This window comes from Vollenhovia emeryi, unplaced genomic scaffold (assembly GCF_000949405.1).
Source record: "Vollenhovia emeryi isolate VEMERY1.0 unplaced genomic scaffold, V.emery_V1.0 DF940268.1, whole genome shotgun sequence".
Lineage (NCBI taxonomy): Eukaryota > Metazoa > Arthropoda > Insecta > Hymenoptera > Formicidae > Vollenhovia > Vollenhovia emeryi.
The window spans coordinates 386-10,784 of NW_011966098.1; the positions used below are offsets into that span (position 1 = coordinate 386).

General features: G+C 53.1%; 2 protein-coding genes across 2 annotated transcripts; one reads left to right on the forward strand and one right to left on the reverse strand.

Moving 5' to 3' along the window:
- Nucleotides 1-236: 236 nt before the first annotated feature.
- On the forward strand, nt 237-2,394 carry LOC105556169. The gene is made up of 2 exons (XM_012003246.1): nt 237-547; nt 780-2,394. The coding sequence occupies exons 1-2, from the start codon at nt 479-481 to the stop codon at nt 1,665-1,667; spliced, it is 957 nt and encodes a 318-aa protein (XP_011858636.1). The 5' UTR covers nt 237-478; the 3' UTR covers nt 1,668-2,394.
- A 1,782-nt stretch (nt 2,395-4,176) lies between these two features.
- On the reverse strand, nt 4,177-4,818 carry LOC105556170 (proteoglycan 4-like). The gene has a single exon (XM_012003247.1). It carries the CDS (start codon nt 4,816-4,818, stop codon nt 4,177-4,179), a length of 642 nt encoding a protein of 213 aa, XP_011858637.1.
- Between the last annotated feature and the right edge of the window lie 5,581 nt (nt 4,819-10,399).

Consider the following 10,399-nt stretch of genomic DNA (forward strand, 5'->3'; position numbering starts at 1 on the left):
GCTAGAGCCGAGTCGTGCGTACCGAGAGAGAGCATCGTCGAGTGGCGTCTGTCATTGTCTGGTTTATAGGGTGGTCGAGAGTGGGGACGGAAAGGTACAGTCCGCTCTAGCGCGCGTTCCAGTTAGTATATATTTCAGTGAGGCAAGTAAGCACGCAATGTTTTCATGATCTTTGAACTTCTTGTAACTATGCATCTGGATTTTGGAGTGTTGAGTTTTGGGTTCGATGTAGGTGCAGTGTAATAACCAATGTCGGCGGATTTTTAGGTCAGCTGATCGGCAAGGACATTTCCAGGCCCTGTATAACACTCTCAATGATGGAGATAATCCTCTTAAGATCCTTAAGGTAGCTGATACTCGCTGGCTCTCTATCTCCCAAGCAGTTACTCGCATCGTAAAACAATGGCTAGAGCTACGTTTGCATTTTGAATTGTGGAAAGGGAACGACAAATGCTTCACAGCTGAACTTCTCTTCAACATGTATTCCGATGTTCGCAACGAACTATACTTGTTGTTTCTGCAACCTATTCTCGAGGAAGCCCAGAAGGTAAACAAAGTTTTGTATTCTAGTTAGAATTCTTTTATCTTTTTGTCAATTTGATGTCACAATTTACACGTTAACATTGACTTTTTTTAATATCGATGGATTATTAACATAGATTTCATTGAGGCATTGATTCGATATTGACAAAAAACTTCTCCCTGAAAATTCCCTGACCAAAGCATATATATTATATGTACTAGCTGTCTATATTAAATATATCTTCTTTTCTTTTTAGGTGAATAAAGTCTTCCAGACAAATGGAAACGATCCTGTGAAGCTTTTGAAATCCTTGACTCTTCTTATTCAAGGACTAGCAAAGCGAATCGTTGTTTCTGGGCTCAAAGAAAATTTGCTCACTGTTAACGTAAAAAATCACCTACATCCAAAGCCTTACCTTGGCTATACGTTTGAAGAGAAAATGCGTCAAGCACGTTCCAGCAAACTTCTCAATGTTGACGACGAGATGGCCATCAGATTGAGATGCATCAGTTTTGTTGCAACTCTAGTAAGCAACTTGCAGCTGCGACTTCCAGACAACATAGAGGTTCTTCAGAGTGTGTCTCTTCTCGCTCCAGAAAGTTGTTTACGCACAGTGAAACCGTCAGTGATACCGCTTGCACAGCTCATGCAAGAGCCTCCAGAAATTATAACCAACATAGACTTTCAGTGGTCGAAAATTTCTTTCGTGGAATGGAAGAATACAGAAAAGACTGTACCTTTCTGGGTCGAGGTCCTACAGTATAAGGATGCTGCTGGAGAAAATCCCTTTGTGGATTTGGTAAATTTTGCCATAAAGTGTCTAGTGCTACCTTGGTCAAATGGAGAAATTGAACGAGCATTCAGTCAAATGAAAATTGTTAAATCACCTCACAGGAATAGGCTCGATGATTCAACTTTGGTAGCAATCCTCATAATTCGTGCTGGCTTTCGTAGGTTGAATTTGTGTTGCTCTACCTACCAATTCCCAACATCAGTACTGGACCAAATAGGCACTCTTGCTGCATATACACCCCGTACGTCTGTATCAGATGAAGTGATATTTGACGATGTTCAAAGGTCGGAACCACTTCAGCAAGATTTATTTACACAAGATGAGGATGATCCTATCTTGGACTCCTTTTGATTATTTTTTATTTTTTCTGTCTGAATATTCATGTGCAATTTATTATGGTTAGCTGAATATATATGTGCAATATGTGAATATATATGGTTATATGAATATATATGTGCAATTTATTATCGTTTTGGTATTTTATTATTTATAAAATTTTACCCAAACCACAATCGTATAATGGCTCTTACATCGCGCGTCGCGTTTGTACATTAGTCTGCAAGTGCTATAACAAATAATTCAAATTTTTTTTGTCTAGTAGGATTCTGGTAGGATTTACAACACCATCTAGTAGACAGGCAGAAGTGGAGTTGGCAACACTGCGAGTGACGTCATTACCCGATTCCCCCAGGCAATTGAGCACACCATGTAATCCTTCCACCATGAATTCGTCCGGTGTCCGCCGGGATTAACGTAACGCGGCATACCGGAACCGCGGTATGTGGGTCACTGTCATGTGCCGACGGCGTCCGGCGGCCGGCGCGGCGTCGCGGATCGACGACCGGGCCCGGCGCGCGGAATCGAGCTCTCCCGCGGCGAATCCGCGAGAGTCCGAAAGAAGTCGACGACACGGCGATCTGAAAGGTACTGGGGCCCCGCGACGAAACGGTGCACCGTCAATTCCTGTCGGAGCTCCAATCCAACTCCTTCCTCCTGCCGTTGCCTCCGCCTCCGCCGCCGCCGCCGCCGCCGCCGCCGATCCGCGATCATCGTCGACGTCATCGTGCACGGTCGTCGCAGCGGCCGCCGCCGCTATGTGACGTCATCGCCGGATGCTGTCATCGCGCTCGCGGCTGCTCCGAGATGAGATCTCTCAACGCGCGCGAGTCATCCCGATGAATTTGGTCCGGCTTTCGTCACGCCAGTGACACACGCGGAGCTTCTTCGTTTCAGACATTGGCGAGTTACGATAAGAACAATTGTTATCGGTCGAATGTAGAGATTTCGATTAGGATATGTACATGGAAAGAATTTCTTTAATTTTTATCTTGAAAATCGTGCGATCGTGGGACAACGTGGCATTTCGAAGAGTTTTATGAGTTTTTTTTAAATTTCATTATACATTCAACTAGTTACCAACAGTAATTATACTTGGTACACATTTTGCTAGTAGAATGTATGGTAAAATTTCAAGAAACTCTCCTACAGTTCTTCAAAATGCCACGTTGTTCCACGATTACATGATTTCCAGGGTGGATTTTAAGAGAAAAGTCTTACCGTGTACAAATTGTTCACTTTATAGCTTGAATAGCATCTAGCAGTTTCGAGATTCTTATGAGTTTTTTCTACTCACGCGAGGTCTAGCGTGATAATTATTATTCCTCAACAGGAAATAGTTACTTTGTTTAATTCAGACACGTTTTTAAATCGGAATAATTGTTATCCGTGTTATCGGAGATATAATTAGAAAATATAATCCAATTGTGACTGATTTAACTTTGAATTGATATTTTGAAATTAATGAACGTAACAATTTATCGTGATAATAAATTAATTTCAAACATAAGAATATAGAGGCTCAATAATTTAAACAGAAACGAATTTTACGTGGAGCTCACGAACCAAGCAAGATGTGCGTGGCCAATGATATGTATACTGAGTGAAAAATAATACAAACGCGGAAGAAGATGACCTCGTTGTAAGTCGAAACGTTTATATTTCACTTATTCTTAGAGTACACTCGCTTGGTTCGCGGGCTCTATGTAAAATTTTGTTTCAAGTTTGTGACCTGTTCTCTTTGCTACGGGTAGCTCGGAGTGTGGACCGAGGTCCGGGCGGCGGGAATTGGCCAATAGACTACACGAGTTGTTCGTTTACCGTTTTTATTCGTTCCTCTGCCCTAGGCTAATATATACAGTTCCCTGCGCTATAGTGTCTTAACGCCTACGATCTTAACATTTAGTTCCTTACTAGCTAGTGCCTTAATATCTAACGCCGGTACGCGGTCGTGTTCTCCCCGGGTATGGTCGCGTCGTGACGGCCCGGGGTTGCGGCGGCGCAAACGCGTTTCCCGATTGCGGGCTCGGTGTCGCGGTCAGCCCCTCGGGTCGGGGCCTCGGTACGGTGGGCGGACGGGCGGGCGTGCTCAACTCGCACGTCGGTATTGAGGGAATGTACTCAGCACGTACATCGGGGTCGGTGGGACGCGCTCAACACGCACGTCGGCGGGGCGGCCGTACTCAACTCGCACGGCGGAGGCAGAAGGATGTGCTCAACACGCACGTCGGGAAGGGGGGTGCCCCGTTCAACACACGGGACGATGGAGTCTCTCTCAAAGCTCAGCTCGCTTGTCGAGAGCATGTGCCGGCTCAACTCGCCGGTCGGGACTGGTGCTTCGGACGGCGCGCGGCGCCGTTATATAGGCGTAAGTGGGAGGTGAGCGGCAGAGAGACGCGGCGGGGGATCATGCGCAAGGAGGGGGTGCCGGAGCTATACGCGGTGTTCGCTGGTGACTCGTTACACCTCCCCCTTGGCAGACCCGTGCGTGATATCTGTGTCTAGCCTTTTATTCTCCTTATCCTTATCTTACACGGAATTCGCCGGTTCGCAGCCGTTTCACGACGATCGTACGGAGGGGGGTGCGGTGCCGGTAACGCTGGCCTGGCCGGATCCGTTCCCAGGGGATTGCCCGGAGTTCCTCGTCGGGGAGAGTCGAGTACCCCTGGAATGGTCCGCTGCCGGGTGAGCCCGCGCTGGTGGCCGGAGGGTCCTCGTTTCCGGTGCTGGAGGGGACTCCGGGTGTCGGCGGTGGTGTTGGCGGAACTGCGTTCGCGGCCACGAGGGGTGCCTCCGGAGCCTCGGGGACCGCGCTGTCGGTGGGTGTCGGCTCGTCCTCTAAGTCGGAGAGGGACCCGAAGAGCGCCTCCAGCTCCTCGCACATGGCCTGGTTGGACCGCATCGCTTCCTCGTACAGGAGTTCCTGGCGGGAGCGGGTGGTTCGGCTGCGGGCCACGGCTGGGGGTCGACCTGGTGTGGCCGGAGTCGGAGGTGGTGCGGGCGCCTTCGGTGGTGTCGGGGCCGGAATCTTGCGCGGGGTTGCTTCCGGCGGGAGGACCCGTTGCGGCTTCCTCGGTGGCGCTGCCACGGCCTTGGCGAACCGCTGTCTCAGCTTCCCCAGCCGGGAGTCGGGTTTTCGACTTGGTCGTCGCTTGTCGTGCTCCATGACTAATGCTGGCTTCCGATCGGTCGCGGCGGCCTTATATTCGGTGCGGGCGGCTTCTTCAGACGCTTTTTAGATCCTTCACGTGTGCTATGCCGGCACGCCGATTGTTGTGATCACGCAGACGGGCGATGACCGGCGATAGTAGTCTTTCTACGGTGTATGGTCCTGTGTATCGCGGCGCGAGTTTGCCCGCGAAGCCTTCGGCCGCTTTAGATAGCGGGTGCTCCCTCCGCATGACCTGGCTCCCAATAGCTGGCTTCCAGTCCCGGCGGCGGAGATTGTAATATCGCCCTTGGCGGGCGGTGGCTTCGTCCTGCCGCAAGATCGCCACTTCGTATTCCTCTCGCATTCGCTCGATCTGTTGCAGTCGCGCCGTTGGTCTTTGTTCGGCTCCGGCGGCTTCCTCGAGCGGGGCTTCGTGTCGTGCGCGCAGCGTCCCGGGAGTTTCCAGTTCTCGTCCGTAGGTTAGGCGGGCCGGGGTGTACCCGGTGCTGTCGTGCACTGCCGTGTTAATCGCGAATGTGAGCAGGGGCAGCCTCTTATCCCAGTGTCGGTGATTTCCTTCGGTAAATTGCGAGATCATTGTTTTCAAAGTTCGATTTGCGCGCTCTACGGGGTTGCACTGGGGGGAGTAGGGCGGCGTGCGTCGGTGCTGGATCCCGGCTTGTGCTGCCATCTCGCGGAATTCCCGGCTCTCGAACTGCTTCCCGTTGTCGGTAATGATGCGTCGGGGGCAGCCATGCTGGTAGAGCACGCACTCCTCGATGGCGCGTGTGACTGCCGCTGCGGTGGCTTGTCGTAGAGGGCGTGTTATGAGCCATTTGGTGAACGTGTCTTGACAGACCAGTATCCACGTGTGTCCGTTCGTGGATCGTGGTAGCGGGCCGATCAGGTCTATCGCCAGGACTTCGTTAGGGCTTTCTACTCGATCGTGGTGCAGGAGCCCGGCGGTTAGTCTTTGTTGGGGTTTGAACCGCTGACAGTTCTCGCACTGACGGACGTAGTTGGTGGCCTCTCTGAACATGCCCGGCCAGTAATATTTTTGAGCCAGTCGGGCGAGCGTTTTTGCTACTCCTAGGTGTCCGGCGGTAGCCTCGTCGTGGCACTCTTTTAGCACTTGGTCTCGTAGTGGCTTCGGGACGCAGAATTTCCATGCTGCCTGGCTCGTTTGTTCGTCCGTGCTGTGTCGTTCATGGAAATGGCGGTACAGATTCCCTTCGTGTATGCGGAAGTCTGGGTGCTTCTTTGGCTCGTTTTGCACGGCCAGCGTGGTCCGCTGGTACCAGGCGCAGGTATCCTTGGGTAGTATAGCCGCCAGATCCCATTCGGCTGTTTCTACAGCCTCCTCCCCCTCGGCTAGAGGCTGGCGAGACAGTGCGTCCGGCACGTGGTTGAGGGCCCCTTTTCGGTATTCTATTTCAAAGTCGTGTTGCTGCAGGAACACCGCCCATCGAGCTAGCCGGCCCGTCGGATCCTCGAGGGTACGGAGCCATCGGAGCGAGAAGTGATCCGTAATGACGCGGAAATGGTACCCCTCGAGATAGGGTCGCATTTTCTCGATTCCCCATACCACGGCGAGGCACTCCTTCTCGGTCGCGGAGTAATGCTTCTCGCTTGGCCTGAGGGTGCGGCTGGCATAGGCGACCACTCGTTCCTCTTCGTTGACGTCCTGTGTCAGTACGGCCCCTAGTCCCTTGTCACTGGCGTCGGTTTGTAGCGTGAAGGTCTTCGTGAAGTCCGGGCACCGCAATACGGGTGCTGTGGCGAGGTCGCTCTTTACTTGTCGGTGTGCTGCCTGTTGGTCCGGCCCCCACTTCCACCGGGTCCCCTTACGGAGGAGTTCGTTCAGTGGTGCCGTCACTTGTGCTAGGTTCGGGATGAAGCGTCGGTACCAGGATGCCATGCCCAGGAATCGGCGGAGTTCCCCTACGTTCGTCGGGGTCGGCATGCCTAGTATCGCGCTGACCTTTTCTGGGTCGGTCCGGAGCCCGCCCTGGTCTACTACGTGCCCGAGGTAGCGCAGGCTGGTTCGGCCGAACTGGCATTTGTCCGGGTTGAGACGGAGGTTGGCGTTGAGTAGGCGTTGGAGCACCTCCTCCAGATTTTGCAGGTGTTCCCCGAAGGTTTTGCCCAGCACGACGATGTCATCTAGGTAGGCGAAGGCTCGGGGCTCCATGTCCGGTCCTATAACCTGGTCCAGCAGACGCTGGAAGGTGGCGGGTGCGGCGTGTAACCCGAAGGGCATAACCTTGAATTGGAATTGTCCTCGCCCCGGGACGGCAAAAGCGGTCAATGGCTTGCTGGCTGGGTGGAGCGGCACCTGCCAGTATCCATTTTTGAGGTCGATGGTGGATAGGTAGCGCGCCTCCCGCAATTGATCGAGTATGTGTTGTACTGGCGGCAACGGATAGGCGTCTCTTTCGGTGACTTCGTTAATTCGGCGGAAGTCGATGCAAAATCGATGCCGTCCGTCTTTCTTCCTGGCTAGCACGACCCCCGAGTTCCAGGGGCTGCAGGTTGGTTCTATGCTCCCTTCCTGGAGCATTTTGTTGATCTCGGTGTCTATTATTTGCTGCATCGCGGGATTATACGTGCGGTAGCGCTGGCGTATTGGTACCTGCCCTGGTTTTAGTCGGATGTGGTGAGTCGCCAGCGGCGTTGTCCCTTGTATCTGTTCGAATTTTGGTAGCATCCTGTCCAGTAGCTGCTGCAGCCGCCCTTGCTGGCTTGTTGAGCAGGGGTTCAGGCCTCCTCTTACTTTGGCGGTGGGTTTACTCTCGGGGCTCACGGCGGCGAGAGGCGGGATGCCCCATCGGAATCCGGCTTTTTGCAGTAGTCCTACCCCCGCGATGATGTCGGGGGTGAGATTTGGCAGCACGTGGAACGCCTGCCACCCGTGGAATCGTCCCATTCGCGTGTATCCTCGGAGCTCTTCCGTGACCAGGCTGATTCGTCCGTCGGCAAGATACGCGGCGGCCTGGATCCGTCGGCAGTGGGTGTGCGGGCGTAGGCGGTCGGCGGCCCTCTGGGAGATATAGGAGAGGATTGCCCCGCAGTCCAGTAGGGCCGTATAGCGTCGCCCCTGTATCTCGATCTCCGCGTGCGGTCGTGGATCGTTGGCGCGTGGGCCCGGCCGGATACTGGGGAGCTGGTGGCCTATGCGGCGCCTTCCTCTTTGGTGGGGTTGTTGAGGGGCCGGGAAGCTCCCCCGGCTTCCGCGGCCGTGCCCGCGTTTCCCGGCCGTGTGCCATGACAATCGCGGGTGAGGACGCCTTCCTTCCCGCACTGGGAGCAGAAAACTTTCGGCGGCCGTCGGCAAAAGCGTCGTGTGTGCCCCCTTTGGCCGCAGCCCCAGCAGCAGTCCCGTGGATTGTATTCGGCCGTGATTGCCGCAACCGCTGTTTTCGGTTGGTCCCTCCCTTTGTCATTCTTCGGTCCGGGCCGGTAGTTCTGTTTGTATCTACGGATGCGTTCGTAGTCGTCGGCCAGCCGTAGCATCTCTGCCAGATCCTGGAAGTCGGACCTACGGATGAAGAGCTGGTACTCCGGCCGCAAGTTATGATAAGTCCGTTCGAGGCGGTCCTCCGGTGTCATCTCCTTATGGCGGCGCATGAGGGTCTGGATGGCCGTCACGTAGTCTCGTGCAGCCTCGGTCGGTCCCTGGGTCCGTCGTGCGATTGCCTCCTCCAGCTCGTACCGGGTCTTGGTGGGGACATAATACTGGCGGAAGCACTCCTCAAATTCCTTCCAGGTGGCCCATTGGTCCCGGTTGTTTCGATACCATAGGAGCGCCTGGTCTTTAAACAGGAGCGGCAAGCAGTGGCGGAGCTGGTTGTGGGTCAGCCCGTAGCCCTCCTTCAGATCTTCGAGCCGTTCGAGGAAGGCGACTCCGTCTTTGCCGTCAAACTGGCATCCCCATTTGCGGACCGTGTCGAGTAGTGTGGTGGTGTCGGTCAGTGATCGGCGGTTACGGCCGGGCTTGGTCCGTTCGGTTTGGACCTTTTGTTCGTCGTCCTCCTCGGAGTCGGTTTCGTTGTCGGCGTCGGTGGCGTCCTTCTGCTCGGCTCGGACGGATTCCAGGAGTCGGGCGCGCAGCTCATCGCGGCTTCCTTCGGTCGGCAGTTTGCGTTCGGTTAACTCGGCGATCAAAGCGTTCTTGGATAGCGCGTGTACCCAGCCGGTGCTGGTTCGCGGCATGGCGGCGGTTCCGGGTTCGAGCCCCCGTTGGCTTTCCCTTTTGTGGAGTCTACTGGCCAAGTCCCTGTTCGGGCGCCATTTGTGACCTGTTCTCTTTGCTACGGGTAGCTCGGAGTGTGGACCGAGGTCCGGGCGGCGGGAATTGGCCAATAGACTACACGAGTTGTTCGTTTACCGTTTTTATTCGTTCCTCTGCCCTAGGCTAATATATACAGTTCCCTGCGCTATAGTGTCTTAACGCCTACGATCTTAACATTTAGTTCCTTACTAGCTAGTGCCTTAATATCTAACGCCGGTACGCGGTCGTGTCCTCCCCGGGTATGGTCGCGTCGTGACGGCCCGGGGTTGCGGCGGCGCAAACGCGTTTCCCGATTGCGGGCTCGGTGTCGCGGTCAGCCCCTCGGGTCGGGGCCTCGGTACGGTGGGCGGACGGGCGGGCGTGCTCAACTCGCACGTCGGTATTGAGGGAATGTACTCAGCACGTACATCGGGGTCGGTGGGACGCGCTCAACACGCACGTCGGCGGGGCGGCCGTACTCAACTCGCACGGCGGAGGCAGAAGGATGTGCTCAACACGCACGTCGGGAAGGGGGGTGCCCCGTTCAACACACGGGACGATGGAGTCTCTCTCAAAGCTCAGCTCGCTTGTCGAGAGCATGTGCCGGCTCAACTCGCCGGTCGGGACTGGTGCTTCGGACGGCGCGCGGCGCCGTTATATAGGCGTAAGTGGGAGGTGAGCGGCAGAGAGACGCGGCGGGGGATCATGCGCAAGGAGGGGGTGCCGGAGCTATACGCGGTGTTCGCTGGTGACTCGTTACAAGTTTATTTAACATATAATATTATTATAAATTCAATTATGCACGGAGAGTCTTCTCTTAAAATTTATTCTGAAAATCATGTAGTCGTAGAACAACATGGCATTGTGACGAATTTTACGAGAGTTATTTTACTAGTAAAATGCATGGTAACATTAAAAAAAATTTCATAAAGTTCGTCAAAATGCTATGTTGTCCCACGAAAGAATTTTATGAGAGTTTTTTTGAAACTTTACCATACTTTTTACTAGTAATTATACTTACAATTAGTATACATTTTACTGGTAAAATGCATGGTGAAATTTAAAATAATTTTCATAAAGTTCGTCAAAATGCCATGTTGTCCCACGAAAGAATTTTATGAGTTTTTTGAAACTTTACTGTACCTTTTACTAGTAATTATACTTAGTATACATTTTACTAGTAAAATGCCTGGTTAACATTTAACAAATTTGTTAAAATACCATGTTGTCCCACGAAAGAATTTTACGACAGTTTTTTGAAATTTTACTGTACTTTTTACTAGCAATTATGCTTAGTATACAGGGTGCTACGCAAGACTTTGACTT

What these genes read in the sequence shown, in the direction of transcription:
- LOC105556170 (XM_012003247.1), bottom strand. Translation starts at nt 4,818, where the DNA reads ATGGAGCACGACAAGCGACGACCAAGTCGAAAACCCGACTCCCGGCTG.
- LOC105556169 (XM_012003246.1), top strand. Translation starts at nt 479, where the DNA reads ATGTATTCCGATGTTCGCAACGAACTATACTTGTTGTTTCTGCAACCT. An exon ending in TTCTCGAGGAAGCCCAGAAG is followed by an intron (nt 548 to 779) that starts GTAAACAAAGTT and finishes TTTTCTTTTTAG; the next exon opens with GTGAATAAAGTCTTCCAGAC.